The following is a 26,582-nucleotide window of genomic DNA, read 5'->3' as shown; positions in this document are numbered from 1 at the left end:
TGAAATTGCTTGTATACACAAAGAACTAAAGTCACCAACAGGCACATGAGAGTCACTTCATTTTTCTAATGTGTTTTAAAATAGCTAATGAAGGACAGGCTTTTTATAAAGCTTGGCATGTGTGTAAAAAACGTTTAAGCCTTAGGATCTGATTATTTATTAGCCTCTTCTTTTGAACCTCTGACACTGCCCACCTGTCTCTGGTCACTCTGGATCACATTCCACCCCAAAAACAAACAGGAGGCAGCAGGACAGACTTGCTTTCTTCCTGCCCAAAGACTTCAAATGAAGGTCTCTCATGCCTCGTTCCTTGGGGAGCAAAATCTCCCTGCCAGCCCCTGAGCACCTTTCTGAAACTGCCAATGCTAAATGAAAATCCAGAACAGTGAGCGAAGCACTCAGATTCACTTTACCTCTCACTCCCTCCTCTCTCCTGTGCAGGTTTGTCCTGTAAGCCAGCAAAAACCACTGTTGTGAGGAACAGCACTGCTGAAAAAGCACAGATTAAACACCCACTGGTTCCCAGTCACTCCTCCCCAAAATGTATTCATTTGGGCCTCATCTGCTTAAGCAAAACCCACTCAGGTGAAACAGGGATAGTCCAGTGCACACCAGAACGAGTCAACAGGGTTGCGGCACTGCCAGGTGCTCAGAAAAGGCCAGAAGCCTGAGATGCAACTTGGTACACAGGAATCATGTGTGTCTGCCTCAGGAAGCTGCAATTCCTGCTTGTAACAGAGTAGGTTTAAGGTTCCTGTGAGTCATCCCTAAGCAATATTGTCCTTCCTTTCAGCAGGTGCAGCAGGTGCCAGCCAGGGCTGTGCCTCAGGGGAGCTGCTGCTCTCTGAGCAGTTTCAGCACAGGAAAGGGGAAGGAGCGTGGTGAGGAAGACGAGCACTTTGCAGCACACAGCTGAGCACTGTAAACCCCCCAGACAGCCAGTGGGCTGCCAAAGCATGCACAAGGACATTCCTCTCCAAACCCCCAAACTGCTTAAACAATCTTCACTCTGTCAATAAGGAACAGGAATGTTCTTCGAAAGCCCGGGATGAGTTTGCTACAGGAGGATTTTTATGCTAATAACTTATTGAATGAGCCAACTAGGCTCACTACACACAATTTGGGCTTCAGATACTCAATATAATCCTGGCAACAACTCTGCTACGTACTGAAGGAGCCCCTACTCCAGCAGATATTAGTTCCAGTTGTAATTTAAAAAAGTAATTCATTAAAATGCTGTCATGATATGATAACAATGTTTTTAATAACCTGTAAATCATTTAAATGCTTACATTCTTTGGAAATTCCGGAAGATTTAACTACTGGCCATAGTACACAGGGCTGGCCAAAACACTGACAGAAGAGCTATTCTATACTCCAAATCAATTTTCATCTCCAGTCAGCCTTTAAAGCTCATTGCTAATATTAGCTTTGGGACTGCATGAGATTTTAAAAGTGAACACGAGAGAGGCACTTTTCAGAGGCACACTGGAAAAGTTTGGTTCCTTCCAACAGGCACGGAAGCAAAATTCTCCATACTCTATGTCAGTGAACTATCAGCCACAGCAAAGCTTTTGCAGTGGCTTTAAGATTTGGGAGAGCAAGGGAAAAGGATGATCACTCTTCTGTATCATCCAGGCTGTGAGAAAGAATTGACAAGTTCAGTGGTCTGAGCCCGGACAAAAAAGTGATAGTGAGCACCAAACTCCTTGCCAGCCATGAATAACTGGGGCAGGAGGATATTCACACAGGCAGGGAGAGCAGATGTGGCAAACTGGCTTTTAAACCATTTGGAAACAAATTACGACTTCAAGCAGCAAGTTTGAACAACTCCAATCTTGCACTCTTGCAGGATTATCTGTTCAATGTTGAGAATAATTCTTGTGTTTCAAAGCAAACTTATAATTTATTTTATGTTTCAATCTTTCTCCCTGTGTGGAAGATATTTCTATAAGAAATAAAACATTTTCAAAACTGTCTTCCAGTTAATGAAGTCTTTGTGCATCAAGCTAAAGGCACTTCCTTTGGGAAAGAAAGTGTGAAGAGTAGGAGATTAAACCCACTGCATTAATGTGGATTGAAAGGCCATCAGCACAGTAAAGAGCAGCTTATATCTCACTTATATTTGCTCCAGGCACTCACAGCAGAGTTATAATTTCAGTTCTATGTAGATAACACTATTTTCATATACTTGTATTTCTTGCAACTAAAACATTAACGAGATTTCAAAGTTAACCCGGAATTTGTGCTGCACAGGTAGACACCAAATTAAAATAGTTTCTCATCAAGTGATCAAGCTTAAATACAGATGACCTAACGCAACTGGTGATGCTCACAACCACAGGTGTTGATAAGTGTGACTAATGAGCACCACAGTAACAAGGATCACTCTATCATGTGCTAAGGAAAAACTGCTGCTCAAACCTAGCTTAGGTGGCATTAACTATTACTGCAAGCCAGAGTCTGACACAAATACATATTTAGAATGCACTGGCTTTTTCTATCCAGCCATGAGGCACTGAAATCTTAGAGAGGAGCCTCAGCTTGTTAGACTGTGCTATAAACACACTTCCAGCAGTCTGGATGCTGTACCAAAATAAACAGTGGCATTAAAAGCAGTTCTCCAGTATTTTTAAAGGGGCCCAGGAAGGACAGTCAATTTGGTTTACACGCAGTGTGTTACTGTTTGGCATTATTTCTAAATTAGGGGGGAAAAAAGCTGGTAGACCTGAGCAAGAAGATGGGCACAAACCACCTCTTCTCTGGCAGGGCAAAACGCATTGCTGTCACACTACCAAGCTAAATGCATAACAGTGTCATCTCTTGACAGGTGTATTATGAGCAAAGGCAATTATGATGGAGTGCTCCAGGACAGGAAAAGAGACAACTGTGAACTGGGCTGAAGCTTTAGTATTTCTGCTCTGGAAACTTCATTTCTCAGAATTTCTGACCTAGTCACTTTTCCTGACAGAAGATGATTACTTCTCCTTGGCTCTTCCTATGTAGTCTCCAATAATAGGGTACAGCTGCCAAAGTTACCCAAACATATCCCTGTAAAACTGTGGTAAATGTTTCACATTTCGTCCTACTACATGGATGTTAGTGTGGGAAGTTTCCACATCTTAAAACCTTTTTTAGTCCCCAGAGAAGAGGCAGCTATTTTCTAGAAATCCTTTAAAAATCTCAGCCCTATAACCAATCCCCAGTATTTAAGAGGGGATAAAATTAACCCCATCAAGTTTTCTCAGGGATTAGCAGGAGAGACAAGGCTTTTCAGCAGCAATGCAGTTGGCTCATGAGGCTACACAGAATTAATTACTTACTCCCAGTCCCTGGTGTGGGGATGTTTTCAGCCACAGCCTCCCACCAGTGAACCCTCTTTACCAGCAGCTTGTAGAGCACAAGAACTGATGGGCTTTGTGTCCTGTGCTTGGCCTCCAACAACCCCCAGACCATGACAGAGAAACTACAATGGAACACACAAATGGAGGATCCTCGAGTCACAGCTGAAGAAGCCACACTGTGACTCACAGAATCACAATGGAAATTCTGAGGAATTTCATAAATCAGAGTGAGCTATTGCTGCACTCTGACATTCAGCAATTTTCCTGAAGAGAGATTGTTAAGCGCTACTGAAAAACAAGTCGTTCACAGGCAGAAAAAGTTGGCAAATCCATTTTCCTCCCCACTTGTTTGACTGACCTTGAGGTACAGGTGGGGACGATGAAGGTCAAATCCGTATTTTTTGGTAACAGTCTCCTTCTTCTGTATGTAAAGACTCATTTAAATGTAGAACTGCAGGAACATCTATGTAGAAAAGTTTACTCTGAGGGTTTGGGTGCCTGTTCCCAGACGCTGAGGGCTGCTGGGGCTCTGTGAGGGGAGCCTTCAGCCAGGCCGCAGCACCTCGGGAAAGGGCAAAACCTGCACAGAGTGTGGGGAAAAGTGTGAGGAATGTCCCTGGAGTGAGGGGAAAAGTGTGAGGAATGTCCCTGGGAGTGGCTGTGCTGGATTCCCTGGCAGCCAGCACAGAGCAAATCCACACTGCAGCCTGTGGCAGAGCCTGTGCTGAAGCAGGGGGTATCCCCTGAGGGAACGGCAGCAGAGAGGAACCGCAGCCCATGGAGAGGCCTCACTGGAGCAAGAGAGGGGCTGAAACGGACTGACCACAGCCCGCATTGCGCCGCCCTTCGGCCCCGCTCGGGGGCAGGAAGAGGTAAAGGAGTCGGGAATAGAGGAATGAAGCTGAGCTTGCAAAAAACAGGGTATAAGGGGAAGGTGTTCAGGTTTTATCCTGCTTTTCATCATCCAAATGTAATTTAATAATTATTAAATTAATTTTCCCTGAGTTGAGTTTGTTTTGTCTCTGATGGCAACTGGTAAGTGACGTCCCTGTCTCTATCTCAACCCACGCCTGTCTCTATCTCAACCCACGAGGTTTTTCATCCCATTTTGTCCGTCCCGTGAGGGGGAGAGTGCCAGAGCGGCTGGGCGGGCACGCAGCCAGCCGAGGCCATCCGGGAAGGGCAGGGCAGAGGGAGAGCTGGGAATGGGAACGGGCCCAGGCTGCTCCACGCTGGGCTGCGAGCAGCATGAAGCCCTTACACAGCACTAACTCTGCTTTGTAGCCACGGCTCCAGCACCTGGAACAGACTCCCTGCACAGAATATTTCCAGCATGTGTAGCTATAAACCAGCGATTCTATAGGAAACATAAGCAAGGGTGCATTTAAACTGCTGTCAGCACCAGCTCTGATCCTTCATGCTGACATTCACTGCCCTCACAATCCAAGACTGAAGGAATGGATGGAGGAGTGACAGGTCTCACACAGAGCACTGAGGAAGCAACAGTTTAAAAAGAAAAGGGAAAAAAAAAAAAAAAGAGAGGAAGATGATTTCATCAAAAAACAGCCAGTCAGATTTTATTAATCCTGACTGTACTTGCAGGATCTCCAAAGGACGACAGACTAGTGTACTCCTTATGTAATTCCTGCCAATCACCTCTTCAAGCCAGAAACATAAGACAGAAAGCATCTCACAAAAAAAAAAAAAAAAAGAAAAATTCAACTTTTTAGCTTTAGATTCAATAAGATACTTGACTTAATGAGAATACAGGGAAAGGAGATAAGAATCAAGAAGTAAAAAGAAAAAAGGGCAAAACCCAAGCATTTATTTTGAAGACCGTTTATTTTAAATTGCTGCTGACTGAAAAATGAACAAAAGTAACAGGAAATAAAATATTTCTGTATCTAAGTGCCATGTTTCCATGATAATATGGAACAGCATCATATGCTGCAATAAAGTGTTTTAGCTGATCATTTCTTGTCTTTTTGGCACTCTGCTGACACACTTTTAAAGTGTTAATTAAAAAAAGAATCAAATCAACACTACAAATTGGATAGATTTGTGCCCTACAAACACTCTCTTCTGACCAGTAATTTGTGGAGCTGGGACTCAGCCAACTTCCAATGAATCTGTGGAGAGTTTCCAGCAAACTGTCATCGCAGCAGGATGCAGCTCTTGATAGGGTGATCATACATGGCAAGTAAAGTGATGCGGAACTGTCACTAAACAAGTCTATTTTCTTGTGCCTGAACCTTCTTTTAAGGCTCACCCAAATATGGAGATTGACAGTTTATATCCAGATAAGCATTTATATCATAATGCACCTAAAGCCCCATGGTAGCCGCATGGAAACAAGCTTTTTGGATGATTGTCACGTTGTGGGAGAACAACAAAGAACACTGGACCAGACACAGCTCTAGAACACAAACTTTTTTTTTTTTTTAATATTTATAAATCAAATAGGCCATGACAAGAGACCTGAACATGCAGTACTTTCCCCTTAGGGGTTCTGACTTCTTTCCCTTCTATTTTCTTTAGTTTGAAATAAAGAATTTTAGATTTGGTATACATGAGAGCATTTTAAGTGTGCCTAGCGCAGCACTCACCCTGTACTCATCTATTGCTAATATTTTTAGAAGACTATTTCCAAGATACAGGTAAATAAGCACAAGAGGAAAGCTAATCTGCATGTAGAATATTAACAGTAATTTGGAAATTCAGTGTAGATGTACTGACTTTTGATAGGTTTCTGCTTTCTGAACATGGACCCAGTCAAGGCTGGGCAAATACAGAGTAAGAATCTGCAGTCTAAGCCTCCCTTGATGTACTCCTCTCCAACAGCCTTCAAAATATCACAGGTAATGTCAGGAAAGTGATAGTCAAGTGTTTGTGTACTCTTGGAGAAAACAGAAAATTCCTTCTGTGTTACTGCCATGGAAATCAGAATATCCCTGCTCACCCTGCAACTTCTCCCTTAGATACATAAGATGGGAGGGAGGGGGAGGGAATGAAAGAAATCCTTGCCTACTGCACAATAATTGATCATAGCACTATTTTATACTCTCCTGTCTTTCCATCCCGCCCCCTACCATTTCAATGGGTGCAGACTGCAAATTGTCTGAAATGTCCTCTAAAAGAGATAATTTAGCTTTAAATCACTGTTTTCTGAACTCAGAAGAACAAAAAGAGTAAACAATGCATTTTTAAGACTGTCACCCTATGGAAGAAGCAGATTTAAGAGAACTGACTTTCAGAAGGAAAACTCAGTATTTCCTGAAATTTAGAAAGACACACTTGATAACTAAGGAGTGAAGAGAAGCATCTGAAGACTAGCAGCCACTGGAAAAGCTGATGAAATACGTTTAGATATCTGTTGATGGAACTGAAAAGGCACAGGTATAAAGCAGTATTGCATATTTTCCATTCTGAATCAGTTTGCCAAATTAACTGTTAGGCTGCAACCTTTCTGCCATCTCTGCCCTTCAAGCAAAGTATTTGTCCCAATTAAGGCTTCAACCAAAACGATTCAGATGCTTTCAAGAGGAAGCTGACGAATGTTATTCTTTTCTCCTGTTGAAAAGCTCATCCCTTCAGAGCTACAGAACAGGATCTTGTCCTTGGGCCACAGACAGTCATCTTTCAGAAGGGGAAGGCCCAGGACACGTGCATGCTAAAGGCTGCTGAAGGAACACAATCAGCCAAGCCAGGAGGACCAAGAGCCCTCCAAGGGATCTAAACCAAGCATGCAGTCAGTCCCTTGACTATCTTGGAGTAATCACTTTGCAGTGAGATTTTAATGGGCAGGTCAGGAGATCAGATTCAGGTTCTAGCTTTAGATGGGCTTCAACCCATCTCAGTAGTTCTTACACAGCTTCATCAGGTTATTTAAGTAGGCACAGTTAAGAAAAAGTGAGAAGGAAGCTAAGAGGAGAGATCTGAATTAGATGCAGGCTGTTTAGTTAACTAGCTCAATACAATTGCAAGCTTTTTTTTATTAAAAAGGAAAAGAAATGCCTTCCAAAAGAAGAGGCCAAACTGGGACTAAAAGACAGAACGTATATTAAAACCTCAAGTTTTCTAACTGAGGAGCTGGCAGGACTCACATGCCCAGGGGAATCAATCCCTCATCAGACATGCAAGCATCCACATGCATAGTGTGCTGCTTTGGAGACTTTTCACAACATACACAATGGCAGAAGCAGCCCAAAAAGCAATGTATTTCTAGGGAACCAAGAAAAAAACTGGCAAGAAGAGACACTTTTTAAATGATGCCAAGTCAATATTGCACTCAAAATAGCTTTTTCTCATTTCCAAAACAGTTGAAGCAACAAAAATAAATAACGTCATTCTCAAAGACACAAACAAAAGCACTAAACATATTAATCACAAAAATGCAGGATCAGTGCCTCACTCCACTAAACAGGGCTCTCTTGTGTTCAGAGGAGGACAATGTTACTGGCAAATTGCTACACATCTCTTTCCCTTTTGACTAGCCAGCGACTCAGCTTATTGTTCTGGAGCAAATAAATTCACCAAGAATACAGAACTTCTTAGTGGGGAAGAAGATAGAAATATTGGTCAGCTTCTTTGGAGAGGATGCCAAATATGTGTGAGTCATGATAAAGACAGTGGCCCACTGAGAGCACGTACAGTTTCAATACAGAAGAGTTGTTTCATCAGCCCCTAAAAGCCACCCCAGCTCGACAGATGGGATTAGATTTTGAATTGCATCTTGTAAGGCCTCTGCTCTGGCATTTCAGAGGGTAAACAAGCAGTGGATCACCCTTTGTGGGTGTATTGGGCAAAAGGGCCTTATCCACCTGAACAAACTGAACTTCTGAGACCACCTGTCAAGAGAGATAGAGTACAGCAAAAAAACCCAAACAAACAAACAAACAAACCCCAAACCAAAACAAAAAACAAACAAAATCCAGTACAAGAGACACACAGGATGCAGCCACATAAGCCCAGGAAGAGCCAGAGTGATGGAAAAGACCAAACATAGGTAGTGAGAGATGTGCTCTGTAAAGGGCTCATAGCTTAGTCCATAGCCATGCCTCTTCCTGAGAGGCAGAGTGGCTGGAAGCAGCTACTCAGGACACTTAAAACCCCCATAGTTCTCCATTTCCTTCTGCTTCAAGTGCCTCTGAAAGGTAAACCATGTACTTGGGTTATGCCAAAAGTCATGGGTCATGGCAGTGGGCTGTGACAGCAGCTGTGACGTTTGGGGTCAACACAAGCCCTGGGGCCAGATCCTAGAGAGGATAAAGAGTCTCGTGGGAAATGAGAGGTGGAGAAAATGTGTGTCTGGAAACCTTCTTCAGGAGCACTCCAGTGCCCAAAATTCACAACCCCCCAGCACTCACCACAGGAAGAATTTAAAAATACCCCTTCTAGATGTAAATGGAGAGATCATAGCTGGCTCAGAAGAGAATGTCTCCTATCAGATATGAATTATAAATCAAACACAACAGGCTAGAGGAGAAATCATTAATTTTTCAGTTCTCAAACCATAGATATCATGTTTAGCTCTATCCCACTAGTCATTGTAATACAATGCAAGAAAAATTACTTGCAAAAGTAACTACTCATTGTGGAATCACATACAAATAAAAATTTAAAGACTACAATGTTACCATTAAACTTTTAAAGAGAGACAACAAAGCTTTAGTACATGTATTTCTCTATTCATACATTCATGCAGTGTCCAAGAAACAAAACAGTCTTGCTGCATGATGGATGGTCCAAAATGACATTAGAAGGAGTAAAAACTGTAGAATTAAGCAAATCTTCAGAAGTCCTCTCTGAAAGAATGATCTCCATTCAGTCTTGGGCTGACAGGGCTTCAGTCTGGAGTTGGAACATTTGTGCAAAACTTGCTAAGCACCAGCACTCCAGTTTTACAGTGCCTCTCTGCCTCAGTTTAAGATGTTAACAAGGATCATAGCACTGATGACCTTATTCACAAGTTGCAATACTAGAGACCAGTAGGGATAGAGACTTCTTAGAGGTAGCACAGCTTTGCCCCAGCAAAGTCTTCTCAACTGAAGCAGGGAAGGAAAGCAGATGTTTTCCAACCTGTTTATTATCATCAGCAGGTCAAATTCAATGCCACATGTAAGACCTTGTATCTTATTATCATTGCAATCTGTTTGACAAATGCCTTATTCTAAAACACACAAAGATGACACAACCAGAACCATTTCATTTCAAGGAACCAACCCTTCCAATATTGTAAAACACCTGTATCTGCCTGTCCTCCTCCACTGACCACCAGAGTTTTGAGAGCACTGTTCATACAGACTGGCTTTGATTTCAAAATTAATAGATTATGTAAAATGAGGGAACATTCTCAGCAGAGCTCTGCCAAGAGGAGCTGAGACGGTCCTGGCATTTCATTTCTGATACAAAACTATCTAGACATGGATTAGAAGCTTTGCTTCACAAGTAAAAAAAATATCACATTGATTCAATGGCTGCACCCAGAAAGTCCTGTTATTTTAATCCTGCCTTGTCTTTGCACTGAAATTTCTGTAGCAGAAACTAACTTCCTTCTGTAGCTGCAGATGCTACAACTTCCATACATGATTTGGACATCATTAGATTCAAAGGCTTCATATCTCCTTGTTTGACTTGTACAGTGTATCAGAAAGCAGCCATTTTATATACCTTTCTACAGAATTCTCAAAACCTAGTAATTAAAACAAATCTAGTGCCTGTTGATGCTCTTACTGTTTTTGCCACAAAGACTCATTAACCATTTACAAAAGATACAGTATGTGCAAAGCCAGCTTCAAAGAGAAAAGAAAGATGTACCACACAACAGAGAAATTAGACAAGAACCTAGAGATCTAGAGTTCCTGGTCAAAGCCACAGGTCTGAGAAGATGACCATAAAGACATCCTCAAGATCCTGCTCCATCATTGTGCCTTGGAATGTTGGAGGACAAGCCAAGTTAACAGTGTGGTTCCACAGGGAAGTCTCGAGGCAGTGGCTCCTGAGCCCAGTGCCACACAAACCCCATGGAGGGAGAGCTGCCCACCTACACAACTCATGGCTCCTGCTGCTTGGAGCCAGGAAACTGCATCATCAAATGCTGGGGCTTGGTAAAACACAGGAGGTGGTTCAGCAAGCTGCTGACAGCAGACAAGGGTTAACCACAGCATTATTAGATCATAACACATCTGGAGAGTCTTATTGCTGGGGCAAACATTAATCTTCAGAGAAAGCTAAACATGCAAAATGAGATCTCACTCATGAGAAAGAACTGAAAGGGATGTTATACACAATGAAAATAATCCTAAGAAACTTTTGAAACTGAACGGGCTGAAAAGGGGGAGAGGAAGTGTTTTTCCATAAGAAAATACCTACCTCTACTTGCTGACTGGGATCATAGTAAGAAGAAAAGTTTTAAGCTGAACTTTTCCATTTTGAATCATTTCTATGATTGACCCAAGTTTAAATTAAAATGATGCTTGTTTATAGAAATGTCCAAGCTTTCCTTATTCCCAGAACTGTACTTAAATTGCGTTGATATTGATATTACATTACATTATTTCCCTGAAGACATGAATAAGAGCTAATGTAAATGCCAATTTAGTTTTAGGAATCCTTGGAGAGTAATGCTTTGTCTGGCTTTATTTATGAAGGCCCTTATATATTTAAGCAGTCTCAAGTTTGCTTAGCTGGGCTTTGACTTAAAAAGTAATTTGTTCATTTAAGAATATTCTGCAATTACTTTAATCTGAGAGTGTACCAAGCTTTTCTGGGGACTAGTCATTTCATGGTGCACACATACACTGGAAACAGCTGCTTTGGTGTTTAGATTTCAAATTCAAGAGAGATTTTTCTTGTACCTGGCACCCCTGTCTTCTGTTGCTGGATGATCTCAACACACAGCAGCAGAGTACAGGTATTTCATAAGGATTTCACATTTGAAGTGCACAAATTCTGTGTTTACACTTCCACAAAGAACCATGGTAACCACTGCAATATCTAAATATGGGTTACTGCACAGTTTATTCCATAATATCCATCCTGAGAAAAACAAAGGATCAGGTACCCACTAGTGTTTGCACAGTAGTTTAGAGTGCAGAATTTTTGGCACTTTGGACAGCTTTGAAGCTAGTCTAGCTAAATTGCATTAGTAATTGCAAAAAACCAATCAGTGACTAATTAAATCCTCTTTCTGGATACAGATTACTGGCTGAAGATTTATGTAGTAGACACTACTACACTGTGGTGTACTCACTGGAATTAATTTTTCCAGTCACCTAACAAGGATTCCTAAAATTGCCTCTCCATGGTAAAATAAGATCAAGGCTGAGTAGGTTTTTCCAATCTATGGTATTCTTTGCAAAAGAACAAAAGAATTTCCATTAAAAACTGCAGCATTTCTGTCTCAACCCCCATGCCTCTTCCTCTCAATTTCATTAGCTGTTCCCAATGACAAATGATCAACTAATAGTATCTCTGTAACAGTGCAGCCAAATTGAATATTACTCTTGGATTATAGAGAAATGAGTGTTGTATCTACTGGCTTGAACCAAAGGACAGTAAATCAGTGTTCCACTTCTGCACTGATTACACAAGTGTATCTTGTGTAGCTTTATAATACTTCTCTCCCACTCCAATGTGCATCTCCTTCATGCTCTAAATTGGCTTACACCACTTTACTGCTGTATTTCAGACATCTTCCAATGCAAACTGAACAAAGCTCACGGTTTTCCTTTGTTGGCCTTGAAAAGTTTCCTTGTAGCTTATACACTACGTGAGCACAGAAATCCTGTTCCAGGTCATTTCTCACAGGTCCCCCAGAGATCCCCACACCACAGGGCCCTGCAGCTGATTTCAGCTGAGAAGCAGCTAGTAGCAGAATAAGTTGTTTACACAATAATGTTATGTATATAATTAGTGACTATCCCAGGTAATGAATCTCAAAAATCAGATCTCCAAGGTCACCACATGTATTTATCTCTCAGTTTAAGTTTTGTGGTTTTGGCAATAACATTCCTTAGTTGACACTACTAACAAACCAATTGAGCTTGAACAATCGTGTAGAGATTGTTTCTATTTATAAAAGGATACACATGTGGCATACTTGGACAAACAAGGACAGTATTTAAATTACCATCTTGAAAAGGACTTTAGACAAAAAGAAAAATTGCTTGTATATTCTTGTACAAAGGCTGAGAGGCCCACCCTGATCTAACTGAGACACTCTCATTCCTATTTCCATATGACCTTAATCTCTGCTTATTAGGAAAGATAGAAAGGAGGCTGCTACTGGCATAAGTCACACACTGACTACAGCTGTAGCCCACATACAGCAATAACTTCCATTCCAATAGCTCTTCTGCCTTTTTCAAAGTGGATCTACAGTGAGCACTGAAATGCCACTGCAGCGGCTGCAGAAAGCTCTGCATCCACAGCTGAACATGTGCCATTTACTGCCCTCAACAAACATGATTCTCCATTTTACTTTCTCAAACTACAGGAAGAATAAAATATTCCCACTGATAAGAAATATCAAGTTTTTTCCTAAAGGAATGAATTTTAATAGCTCTCAGAAAGGTCCTATACTGCCAACTTAGCTGTTGGTAGCAAAGATCACTGCCCTTGGAAGCAAAGATCATAAAATTAACAAGCTAAAAGTAGTAAAACTCAGGCTTCTTATGGCTTTAAAAAAATAAACCAAAAACTTTTCACACTTCAGTTAAATATATTTTCCTTTTGAGACTGCCCATCTTATCTAGAATGACAAGTTTGTCTAGATTCTATTTCCAAAAAATTCATAGCAAGATGAAACTGCCACAGCTTAAAAGGACATTTCCTTGTCATAACCAAAGTAAATATTTTTCAGAAGATTACAGACATGACAACTGAGATGACTCAGGTCAACCAGGCAAGCGTTTGGACTGCAGGTAAAGTGGACAGGAAAAACCTGCCATTAAAAATGCATTTAACATGGAAAATGTTAAGGTATCTCAGGAGGCCAAACTGCACTGCTTGAAATCAGTATGTGACTGTGAAGACAGTTTTAAAATTCATCTGATTAAACTAATCCACACTTTTTTGCACATTCTTTTTTCCCTGTACAGTGTCACCTGCATGGCTGTCAGTGAAGCTGCTCCCTTACCAGTTCCAGTGATTTCTTGGTTTGGCATATGGAAAGCAAAAAGATCAAAGAAAAATCAGAAATACATTAATATTGCAAGTAGCAAAGAATGGTGTGGAGAGAACGTTCAAGGAGAGGGGAATTTGCTCTGTTTCATAATTAGCATTACCACTATCAAATGGACCCCTAGCTAGAAACAGACAAGGTAGAGGAGCTTTGTGCTCCAAAGTTTTCAGAAGGCCAAGGATATCTGATCTGACCATCTGGTTAGGATGGGGGGAAGTGGATTTGTAGAGTGGCAGTGTTTCCATGTGCTCCATACAGACCACAGCACACCTGGAGCTTCTGGCGTCACACAGCACAAGCAACTGCCACCAGAGCTCTCCCAAATCCTCAAGCAGCCTTCAGCAAGTTATTGGGCAGAAGCCAAACTGTAAGAAGGATGTAAGACCACACTCTTAAGCAGAATTCATGCTGTCCAGCAGCACATCAAGATAAAACAATCTGAGCTACAATTTTATCTTTATTCTCTTTATTGTGCATCTACTTCTCAGCATTCACTTCTATTTCCTCTAGGCTGGTATAAAACACACCTGTGTTACAGATGAAGCCCCGTAACATCTGCAATATAAATTTTAAATCATACTTTATCATTTGATCTAACTGAAATCAGAGCACTGAACTGGCAGAAGTGAACATCTGCACATCTGGAACTAGATACTTCAGGCAAGGAAAACATCTTTGGATACAAATCAAATTCACTAAAGCAAAGATGATCTTCTATTAGCTTGGCCTTTGCTAGTGACTTAACAAACCCAAGTGAAAACAGCAGACTGGATTTTTCCCTCTGTGAATAAATGCAAATCATGGGAGGAGAAGATCTAACAGACAGTTCAAGAACTCTAGGTACACATATCACTACTTTTCATTAACCAACATCCAGGATAGTTATGATAGTTTTAAACTTCAAAGTGCTATTACCTGTTTATTTTAGGGCTGTTCCAGTGCAGGATCAGATAACTGCAGGAAGGGGGTAGTGCTTATGATTTAAGGGGTGCATCCTATCATATTTAAGGGGTGCTACCTATCATAAGTGCATCTGGATTCATACATGTCTAACTGCAGAAATGCTGAGTCTTTCCAGTTCATGAAATGCAGTAATATGATATCCAAATGTAGGGAGAGCACCAATTTTTCTTTACATATTCATCAACCAGAACCAAGCTTTCCTCCCTGTTAAGGTAAATCCAGCAGCCCTGCTATAGAGCACAGTCCACCAGCCATTCTTCCTCCTTCTGCCATCTGAACAGCACAGGTTTAGGCTACTTCTCTATTTTCTTTCCATCCCTACTGTGACTTCAACTTCAGTTGCCCTTCTACACCAATTTATCACTCCTCAATTGTTTCCTGAAGGCTATTAATATTAGACTCCCTATGCCACAGACTGCATTAGAGGGCCAATTGCAGATGTCTGTGGTGTGTACCTATGATTATCTCCCATTATGACTCTTAAGAACAAAGTAGTTTGTATTTTCAGTACTGACTGAATGAGTTTTCACCTTATTTGTGCTTTCACTTCACCCAGAAAACTACCCATTTTATTATCCCATTTAAAGAAATAATATACAGCAGTGTTACTACAATTATATCAGAGAAGCAGTGGCACCTAGATCTTTGTTATGAATTACATGTTTCCACTGTATTTCAAAGATGCTCAAGAGGCTGTATGCTACAGAAAATAGTCTGAAAATGGGTATTTTATTAGAAACTTCAGGCCTACAATATTCAGTGAGAGAATGATGAGCATTTTTCTCCTTACTAAAATGAGCCACAGTTTCCCCTTAAAGCCATATGCTTTCAGCTGGCTGTGTAATCTCAAGATACAGGCATTGCAGCTGCTGAACTATCTCAGAAGTTCTCAGCACCAACACCTACAGTAAGTAGCCAATTTAAGCAGGTGAAGAGTTACTAGCTCCAGAATAATTTCAGAATAATTTTGGAAAAGTCCTTTTAGATCACTGACTGCAACTGTTCACAGGTGACATTCTGCTTGCTGATAATTAAGCTGCATTCTCTGCTAACACTGAAGTTGTACAACCTAAAATAAGGTGGGAAGTTCTTGAAACTCAGGGTCTTTGAATGAACACCATTAGATTTACATCACAGCACTTGGTAGTCCAAGGCATAAGAGCCCAGACTTCACTGAAATAGGTTAAATTGCTACTCCTAACAAAATGTCTTATGAGAAATATGAAGAAAAATTTATTTTAGTAGAAATAAGTTCAGGTTTGCTAGAACTGAATCACTGGATTTGCCCTATGTTAAGAAGAATCAGTTCTTCCTTCATTACACCATTTGACTTGCTCATATAAGTAAATTAATTTAATCATTCTATACAACTTTATTGATAAGTTCCTTCATAATGCTTAGAGTTAATGCTTATTTACTCTCCCACTGTGACAAATTAGACCACCTACTCAGACACTGTATTTACTACTGAAGGAACACACATGGAGTGCTAAAAGCCTGCAATAATACAACTTCAATATTTAGTTGCTTTTCCAGGCAATAATCTTAATAGCTAAATAGTTTAGTTCTCCCTCATAAAACCAGAAGAAATATAGCAGTGATACAGTGAATCCGAAATGCTTAGCTGAGGGAAAAAAATAAAGGAGAGTCTAAAATGGAATTTTCCTAAAGTATACCAGTACCAGTGATCAGCACCATGATGAACTAATAGCAGACACTGGGTATTCCAAACACTCTTCATGTGCTGCTTTTTAGCAAAGGTGTTTGGAAAAAAAGCTAAAAATAAAGACCACATTGCTAAAAAGCTAACCCTGGCCTTCAAGTTCAAAGAGCTTTTCATCCAGCAGAAGACACTCGTAATGTGTGGCATGAGACCACAAACGTGTCTAGAGAAAAAGCCAAGTCAGAGGCCGTTTTTGTACGTGTTACTCAGAAATGTTTCCAGTGCCCTAAAAAAGCTTATTTTTTCTATTCAGTAAGTGGTTTAAAAATAGTTATTATTGAATTTTTCCACACATATTGTCCTCTACTATTCAATTCCACTGCGCTGAAGTTGTTCTAATCCCTGACATCCCACTGAGGTGTTCTGCACCCAAAATTTGATAGGAATCCCGTCCATCATCAGATTCATGTATTTATACACAGGTTACTTCATTAACAGACACAGCAGCCTTAGAGCTTAATGACACAAATAAGTAATTAATGTAAACATTAATTAATATAAACATTTAATTAATGTAAACACATGTAAATCTTCATCTGATTAAGTTCTTGTGATATGACAAACAAGCATGGATTGTATCAAAAGCACTGCTAAAATTGCTAAAACAATTTCAGGCCAGTGGTTCAACTGCTGCATATCAGAGCTGTATCCAACATCAAACGAGTGGAAGAAATCAACACACCTGAAAATTCAGGTCTATCTCAGCCTTTAATAACATATTACAACAAAAAGATCTTCAAGAGATAAAACATTGCCTGTGGAAAAAAGATAAAAAATGGAAATGCTCAGGAAGGGGGAAAAAACCCACTGCCACACAAAAGGAACTAATCACATGCATATGGCTTGACAACAAAGATAGATTACACGAACACTGCTCAGCATGAAAAACAACACCAACCCCATACAAATTCATCTGAGTATTTTTGAATGGACAGGACTTCAGATTCTGCCTGACAACAGTTGCTCAATTATGTGTTACTTTTATTACACACAAGACTTGGCAGCAGCAGAGAACGTATGTCTGGGACAATCCTCGAAAAATTTACTAGCACTTCAAGATACACAGGCCAAGTTACAATATGGAGAGATCCTCAAAATACTTCATTTTACATGTAATTATTCACTGATAACAGAGGGAGCAGAGTGAAGTTTCAGATTTGATAATGCATTAGAGGCAATTGCTTCTTCTGTACAAATTGTAAAACGAACATCTCAGTCGATGTCCTGCTGCCAAAAGGATGTTTCAACAACAACTGTGTTACCAGGAAAGTCTTACATCACTATTGCAGCTCTACACTGGAAGTATCATATGAAAACAAACATACAGCTTCCAAAACAACCTTAGCATACATCCATTCCTCAAGCAGCCGGAAAAATAAATGCTGACATTAAGGCCCCCCCTTTTTTTTTTACCATTTAATATTCACCACTCCAGTGACAACCAAGTTCATCACAACAGCCAACTTCTGTCCTGTGTTTGCCTGTGAGCACCAAACTATATCAAATGCATTGAAAACAAGCAAGGATAAAAATCAACGCACATTAAGTCAAGAGCAAAACTCAGTGTCAAAATCTGTTCTGATTCAAGAAACTGTTAGACAAAACAACATTTACGTTTTATTCTGAAATCCTACATTGAGATTACCATACCAGTGACAAGCATTTTGAAACATCGAGAATCATATCACAGCCAAACCACAAGAGATAATGGCACAGACACATACTCCCACTCTTACAGAGCCTTCTGCTTCCAACAGCTTCACTAAGATTGGTTAAAAAATAGCAACGGCAAAACAAGGAAAACAGAGTTCCAAAATAAGTGAAACAATAAATCTTAATATGCAATATCCATGTTTTCACCTTCCCCAAAGCAGCTTAGTCAAAGCTCCTTTCCTTTCAGAGCACAGTTCTGTGGCATCTCTGGAAACACGGACACCTCTGCAGGGAGGGTGCCGCTACCCCCGCACAGGAAGGGTTAGCGAGCCACGGAACTCGAGTGTACGGACAGGGAAACAGCCGAAGCACCACAGCACTCACATATTAATATAACTACAGGAGAGCTGCAAGCCGACAGCCGCAGCTCCATTCTGCTTTTAAGGGAGAAAAGAACGAGAGAAGAAGAAACAGAGAGGGGAAAAGTTTCCTCGTCTTTCCTTCAAGCAAATGTAAATTTGTTCATTAGCTCCTCAAGCTTTCAGGAACAGTTACATAAAAATATGTAAAATCGGTAATGCTTAGAATAGGATTCCTTCCACTTCAAAAGGCTGTGCCGGATAAACCCTGAGACACGCGAGAGATTGACGGGAGAGGCCAGCTCTCCCTCCCGGAGCACAGACTCCGGCCAGCTGAGACACAGGCTGGATCCACGCCTGTCGGCAGCGCGGCGGCCGGGGCTGCATTCCGCTCCCGTACACCAGCCCTGCACAGCCGGGCAGAGGGGCTGCGGGGCTCTGGCATCTCTGATGCACACAGCCGGCAGCTGCGGGAGGCTGATGGGGTTTTACGTGCCATGAAATGGTGGATCAGACTATCAGGCACATTTTATGATACGGAGAGATCGTGAGCCTCTGCAAAGCAAGCCGGGCAGGGATAGCAGGAGGCAGGCGGGGAGCAGGACCAGCAGCGGCAGGGCCTGGAGGACTGTCGAGCCCAGCCGCCTCCCCCCGCCGCGCCGGGCGGCCCCAGCCCGGGCCCCCCCTCCGCCAGAGCGGTACTTACGTGAAAACAAAAAATAAAGTAGTCGAACCCACTAATAAGGCAGCTGCTGTGGAGACCGGGATGTATTTCGTAGGTTTAAACCTCTTTCCAGTGCTGCTGGGCATCCTGTAGTTTACACATCACTATGTAAATCCAACCCGAGAGGAGGGAGCCGGGAGGATGCGGGTCCCTCCGGCGCGGGGAGAGCGGGACCCGGGCGGCTGGGAGGGACGGGAGAGGGACGGGAGCAGCTGACCTCCAGCACAGGAAATCCCACCCACACCGCCCAGCCCACTCGGCTGATGTCAACCAGCCCCTTAAGGTAGCGCTGCGGGGAGACAGGAGCGGGGCGCGCAGCCAGTACAGCCCCGCGGAAGGGCGGCCGAGCCGCGGCTGCTCGGGCCGCCCGCAGCGGGGCAGCCCCCAGGTACGGGGGGGGGCCAATTCTATTTTTTCTACAAGATAACCCCCCCCCCCCGAAAAGAAAAATGGCAATGCAGTGAGCTCCACAGGGCGCTGTGTGGGATGCCGAGGCTCCTGTGGCAGTTCCCTGAACAGCGGGGCTCCAGAGGGGGCTGCGGACGCGGCACCGCCGCAGCACCCGCGGAGCGCTGCGGGTCCGCGCAGGGAGCGGCTCCGAGCGGGGCCCTGCAGGACAGGGCCGGCTGCAAGCGAATCCCGCCGTGCTTGTTCAGGGAATAAACCCTACTTTTCATTCTGCTACACCCAGAGTCACACCATTAAGAGAACTGCTGCACTCTGCCAAATTTAGCTGATTCCAAGATCCATAACTGAGTGCAAACATAACTGAAAATACACTATACTCTGTTCTTTTAAAAATCTATCCATTAGCATCAGGAGGCAGACAGAAGAGGTAATTTAAGGTAACAACAAAAAGTTCACTGAATCAGCTTTCCCAAGAGCAGGGTGAGAACAGCTCCTCTGTTCACACTCGGGGGCACCACCCAGCAGCTCGCCTGTCTCAAGGAAACCCTCCGATGGAAAGAAGGGTTCAAGGCCACCTGGAAGTTTAGAAATCAAGACCAGGAGCTGCCTACATCCAGCTCCCTCGCTCCTGCTTTCTTTCTCAGCTAATCCCTTTTCTGCGGCTGCCAACATGCAGATAAAGTAACCCCTGCCTAACACAAAAGACACATTTGCAGCATCTGCTGGGTGTTGTTAAAAGCAAGCTTGCCCTAGAAGGCATACACTGCAGTGCTGTTCAGAAAGGACATTTATAATTTCTCATTAAGAGACTTGATTAGTTCCACAGTCCTAGAAGTCTTAATAACAGAACAAGTAAAACCCAACCAAAAATCTGTAAGTGTCCTCAACTTTGCAGTTTGCAAAAAAATACCCCCACAACCACAAACCAAACAAAAAACCAAATTTTGAGCATCAGCTTTAACAAAAGCAAAGCCAGCAAGTTCCAGCCTGAGGATATAAGGCTATGTGAAATCTCAGCTTTTGCTAACAACTGCCCTGAGTCACAAAAAAAAAAAAATCTAATCCAAAAGGGACTATAGCCACAAGGCAACTTAAAAATCATCTCCAGACTTAGATTTTTAAGGAACAGCAAAGAAAACATTTACCTAAAGTTAGTTATTTTTGCATGCTTGGGGGACTGAATGTTTCCTATGCTTCACTACTCCTTGTCATGCCAGCTTATTTCAATTAATTATTCTCAAGCCCCTTGTAACTAATCAAAAGGTCAACAATTTTATGCGGAACCAGGCTCTGTGTACAAAGCTGAAAGGCTTCAGGTGCAGCTTCACGAGCATGTTAAATCAAATCAAAGGCACACCTGGGAAGCAAATCTCTCCATCACCTCCACTTACCAGGTCTGATGTGTATTGCTGAGTGGTCTCCAAGGAATCAACTGTCTCTTTTTTAACAAAACTGGGCTGGAAGGTCCATTTCAGCAGCACACCTAATGCTCTGGGTCACAAGTTAGTTTAGCACCACTTACTTGACAAAAGCAGAGACTTCATCACTTACATCAGTTTAATCATCTTCCTCCTTCCCACTCAAGCAACAGTCTGGGTGGGTAAAGAATTTAAGTTGCAAACAGAACTCTGAATAATTTTCTAGTGATATTTTTATTTTAATCTAGAAAATGTTATCCTAAGCAGCATTATACTGTTTATGAAGCTGGGTGAATGTCCTGTAATGGACAGCATGAGATTTACTCAAATGCATTTCTTAGGTTTTGAAAAATAGTAAAGTTCTCTCCCAAGTAATAGTCATATCTGCATTTTTAGCATGGACCTGCAAGCTTCCTTTCTAGGTGAGCCACAAAAGCATCCTGTCAAGTTTCTAGCATGAGCTGGGAAGCAATAGGCACAAGTTCATTTCAAGATACATATCTGGAGTTTGATGATTTATTTAAATTTCATTCTTTTTAAAGACAAAGCCTTTCTGGGACAGTAACATTCCCTCATGTGAATTGTGGAGTTATTCTTAAGGAGACTATGCCTCCTCTGCACCTCATTATTTTCAATTGTGTTTTCCCCAAAGGACTCCTTCCTCTCTACAAAGTCTGCTTCTCAAAGACAGCTTTGCAAGTGGGGAGGATTCAGCACTTCTGCTCATTCCACTCCTCAGAATGGTTTTCCCTTCATCACTGACACATGATGCTGATCCAATCTTGCTGTATCAGCCCCCATTTGTTGGGCCAATCTTTCAAGCCATTCCTGTTCTGAAAAGAGGCTCTCAGCAGCAAGCAACTTTGGCTTTTTTTAATATCCCAATCACATACCACTTCTCTAGAGGGGGACTAAAGGTAACGGTGAGTTACCAGGACACAAAGAATTTACCTTTCATTGCAACACTGAGAGGTGCATCTCCACTGTGATCTCTTGAAGACCAGTGCCAGCCAGGTTTGGGCTGCACAATCATCCTGTGGGATCATGACACCTGTGCTGTGCAGTCGTGCAGACCCAGCATTTCCAAAAGAGGGCTGAGACATTCCATGTTACAAGGGCACAGTGTTATGCTGAATTGGGCTTTGGGATTACTTTTTTTCTGGTGCACATTGTAGATTACCTATCACAAAGCAGTAATTTTCTGTAATTTTGTGTCCAAGAGTTCCCACAGCTCACCTCATTTCCTTCCCACTAACACTCCAGCTCTCAAGAACGCTCTGTTTTCAAGCCAGCACAAAGCACTGCTGAGCAACACTCAATCTTGTTATTACAAGCCAAGTATATTTAAAGCAGTCAGATGACTTTACCTGTCAAACACTAAGGATGTCTGAGGAGGACTTGACTAAAGCAGAACAGGCATGTCTCAGAACTGCTCTCCTGGAACGCCTTTATTTCAAGGACTGCAGTTTCTGAATTCACACTACCTTATTAGCGTGCCAGAAGATTTTGGCAGCACTGAGGTAAACAGCAATGGCAGCATGAGTTAGGGAAAGATTTAATGACAAAGAACAAACACAGCTACAAAGAACAATCTAAAAATAATCTGGCAAAACATGGCTAGTAATTGCATGTCTTCTTGCAAGATTTTACTCTGAGGTTTTACCCCAAAGGAAGAAGGGACAACCACAGAAGCTGTGTTGGAGCCACATGGCAGGGTACCCCTCTCAGAGTTGGTAAGATGAAAGGAAACTTACAACAGAGCAAGAATCAAGAAAGCCTGAAAGCCATGCAATTTTCATATCAAGTCACGGCACTAATTTTAGCTGGAAATCTTAGCTACATGATTAAGAAAATTATTTTATTTTGCACACTTAAAAGTACTGAATATCCCTAGAATATTTTATTGGTCACTTGCAAGTTAGGTCCTAGCTCAAATTTGCTGTTGCCATTTAACAGTGACCACAATAAATAATTATACTTTTCTTACTGCATTTTCTTACTACAACTACAAATATTGTGGCCAGCCCATGTAGTACTGATGACCTGCAAACTGTTGGAGGTCAAACTCCTCCTGCTCATTGGGAGAGCCCTCAAGGATCACAAATTCATTGTTTAATAAAAGCTGTTTTCCCCCTCAAATTTACAGTGCTCAGAACAGAGAAACCTGCATCATCTCGTGCTGCACAGTGCTGCCAAAAGCCCAAGCAAGGGCCAGACAGTTCTGGGTACAAGCCAGGCCTAGTAAGTTACCCACTGGAATTGTAATATGACAATTTTAATGTAGTTGTTCATTTATTACCAGATAAATAAAAAAAAAAAAAAATTATTGCCTAATAATGACTTCTCAGTAGCCTTGACAGATTTATGACACAATTTTCTAGATGATTCCAACAGATATTTTTTGTGGGATGGCATTTACTCAGAACAGATCTGGTGTATTTCCCAACGGCAGCGATGGGGCATATCAAGTTGCATTTACCATGAGACTTTAGTAACTGTGCATATTGCTTCCTAAATGAACCCCACAAAAAAACTACTTACATCAGAATGAGGAAGGCCTCCAAGCAGTTTTAAAGATTCACTAACCATCCTGTTTAAAACCATTAGTATTAGTAAAGTGCAATTCTTAAATTATTAAAACCATTTGCATTAGTGAAGTGCAATTCTCCTCCTACAAATGAAATATCACTGTAAATGATGGTGCTGAAACTGTGCAAGCCAACAGTGTTCATAAACCAGCAAACAAGATGTAAAAACTGATAAGCACTATTTATATGAAGCAATGTAACTTTAATTATACCTGTCAGAATAGTCTTGAGAAATATCCTCCAAGCATACAAAATATTCAGTCATTTTAATGTCCAGTCCATCCTTGTTGATGTTTACAATAGCCATAGTTGCTTTTATGGAAAAAAACATCAGAAAATGATGAAATTTAAACTACTTGAAATGAGACCAGCCAGCATAACGTGAATAGGCAAGAGCCCATGACATTGTTAGCTTCTCTCTTAGGCTGTAAGTAGTTACACATCTTGATACAACAGTTCATATCTACAATACAGTTCATCAGCTGATGTAAATTTGTACAGTCAAAACTGATAAACAATGAGCTGGCGTTTCCCACTTGGAAAGAAGGAAACATATTAAGACTGTAAAGTTGATGAAATACTTGTGGTAGTCAGACACCTTCCACAAAGTAAAAGAAATTTGCTGTATGCAACATCTAATCTAGATTTGTGCTAGTACCTTCTTTGTACTTTAAACATTATATTGCTGTAACAGAAAATACACCCCACAAACATTACCTGCACCATTAATACAATAAAAAAAAGTGCATTTCCACAAATGCAATTTATATTTATGGATCTGATGGAGGTTGCATTTTCACTAGACTACAGCAAACTAGTTTGACAAGTCTTACAAACATGAACAGGTCTTAATTCAGTGGTTGGTGTCTAATGTGACTTTAGTGGACAAAGATATTGCATACCTAAATTTGCATATGATAAAAATATAGTGGTCACAAAATCTGATGCATAGCTGTAGATACTACTCAGCTCCTAAATATTAGGATGATTTTTGCTCCTGTGCTTGTCAGTTTTCACAACCTCAATATTTATTTCCTTATTCTTACTTGCACAAGCTGCTTACTTGAGAAGCACCTTGTTTTCACACAAACTAGAGTCTGAGAAATCACTTACATGTGGAATCCACTCTACAGGTCATTACTTCAAACTTTTCTTCCTCAAGCAAAATAATTCTGATCTGTTGCACTTAAGTTTTCCTTAGCTCCTTACTCTGAAAATGATACATTGTCAAAGGTTTAGTTAAGGATGGTAAAAAACTGGTAATTCCTTTTCTTTCTATTTTAAAGAGTAATTCTAGCTAAATTTAGTTAGGAAGACCTTCAAAGTAGACCCTAAATAAACCATCATAAAATAAAACAAAATCCTTTATACACAGCTCACTTCACTGAATTAGTGTAATTTTTACACATGACCTCAGCAATGTAAGAACCCTTTGAAATGCATTTAGCCAATCAAAATTAAAACATTGCCTTGCCATGGATACCTCAGAAAATACAGCTTGCTAGAAACAACCTAGAGCAGCCAGGACAGATGGGTGTCCTGGGAACAGGAGGGCATAAATAAAAACAGCAATGGGAAGTTAACTGGACAGATTTGGGGTTGTTTAAATAAATCACCCACTCTTTAAGGACTCAGCACTGAAAGCCAATGGCAATTTGTACAGATCAAAACCCAGCAGGGCAGATTGTAATGTAATCTCCACCATTGTCTCCATTTCTACATAAATAGGTGCAATTTAATATTACAAAGGTGTCAAGCCGAGTTTTCTGAACTCTGATTCGGAGTCTTTTCTTTAGAGAAGGGTTTCCAGTAACATTAAAGTTTTTCACTGAGCTATGTGAAGGAATGCACTGAGGTGGAGCAGCACAAGGCCCAGCACTGCTGAGGGACATCAGAGTTCAGCACAACTCATTGTGAGCCACACACAGCATCCACCAGAGGACACAACACTCTAACCGGTTAACAACACTTAGCAACAAATCCAAAGAACTACTCAGACTCATATATTTTCCCTTTACATACAGGTACTCCTTGAGCATGTTGCATCCAAATTAAGAATTTACAACATTCTCCTATCTGCATAGTGTTGAGAAGAATTTTAATTTTCTGAGGTTTTGGTATCACTGAGAATTTGTATTTGATACAAGCTACCTTATTATACAGGGGTAAAAAAAAAAAGAAAATCAACATTTAGTGTTGAAAACACAGCAAATTGGGAGTGTTTGCAATCTGTGACTGAGACATTTAGTGTTAGTAATACAAACTTACTCCTGGAGAAAAAACTCCCAACAGGTAAGTGTAGTCTTCAAAATAATTAACATGAGATCTAGAGGGAACTAGTTTGAATTATTTTCTGTAATAAGTAGACTTCTTTAAGACCTGAACTTGCTGTTAGATACTATTTTGATTCTTGTCAAAATGTAACAATTTTTAAGTTGAATTCATCACTTAGGAGTCCTCACACATTCATGCATTCAGCACAAACACACAAAACCATTCATACCACCAACAACTGGATCAGTAAGCCTGGCTATAGCATCTTTCTAAACCTGAAGAAAGCAGAAAATCTGTATGAATTGCAGACTTCGGCACTCAACAATGCTTTATTAACCCTGCTGTATTTTCCTTCTTTATAAAGAAATAGATTAGGACTTCTAAAAACTCTTCACTGGGCAGTCTACTTTACCTATAGGCAAGTTAAATCATTAGAATGACTTGCACAAAACAACAAGCCTTATTTCACTAAGATAACTTTTAAAATACTTACTGCTTTTTAATGTGCAGAACAGCTAAAGAGACCAGAACACTGAATGACCATCCTTTAGTTTAGAGGACTAAAACATTCTTCAGCCAAATGTTACCCAGAGAAATTATTTTACTGAGTGGTCTCTCTTAATTTTGCTCTTTGAGACTGAAGACTTGCAAGGATGGTTGCAATCCAGGAACTGTAAACACAGATCAGTTAACCTAAGCAAGAATGGAAACATCTTGAAGTCATTTAAGCATGCTGAAGTAAGAGGGGAAGAAGAGAGGGTAACATTAATCAGGAGTCATCAATAACTAATATTAAGATAAATTAAGTCATTCAGGTGCTGCCCCCTCCCTTCTGTACAATGTTTGACAGTGAAATGCAACTCACCTATTTTGCTGCCTTCATCACTTTGCCCCTGCAGACTAAAAATGCATTCCCAGTAAGTTTTCAAAATAAAAAGCAAATCC

At 41.1% G+C, this 26,582-nt stretch overlaps 1 protein-coding gene across 4 annotated transcripts in view; it reads right to left on the bottom strand.

The window, feature by feature from the left end:
* Positions 1-19,162, bottom strand: part of ZDHHC8 (zinc finger DHHC-type palmitoyltransferase 8) — a 112,457-nt gene extending 93,295 nt beyond the window's left edge. For 3 of the 4 annotated variants that reach the window (XR_005258726.1, XR_005258725.1, XM_038151951.1), the window contains exon 1: positions 18,932-19,162. Coding sequence is in view for 1 of the 4 variants with exons in the window: in XM_038151951.1 (XP_038007879.1) it covers positions 18,932-19,035 (104 nt within the window). In the remaining 3 variants the exon portion in view is untranslated. The remainder of the gene's footprint in view (positions 1-18,931) is intronic. The other variant, XM_038151953.1, reaches the window with a different exon arrangement.
* Between the last annotated feature and the right edge of the window lie 7,420 nt (positions 19,163-26,582).

Source organism: Motacilla alba, chromosome 15, assembly GCF_015832195.1.
Source record: "Motacilla alba alba isolate MOTALB_02 chromosome 15, Motacilla_alba_V1.0_pri, whole genome shotgun sequence".
Taxonomy (NCBI): Eukaryota; Metazoa; Chordata; class Aves; order Passeriformes; family Motacillidae; genus Motacilla; species Motacilla alba.
This window is presented reverse-complemented; position numbering and strand designations above follow the sequence as displayed.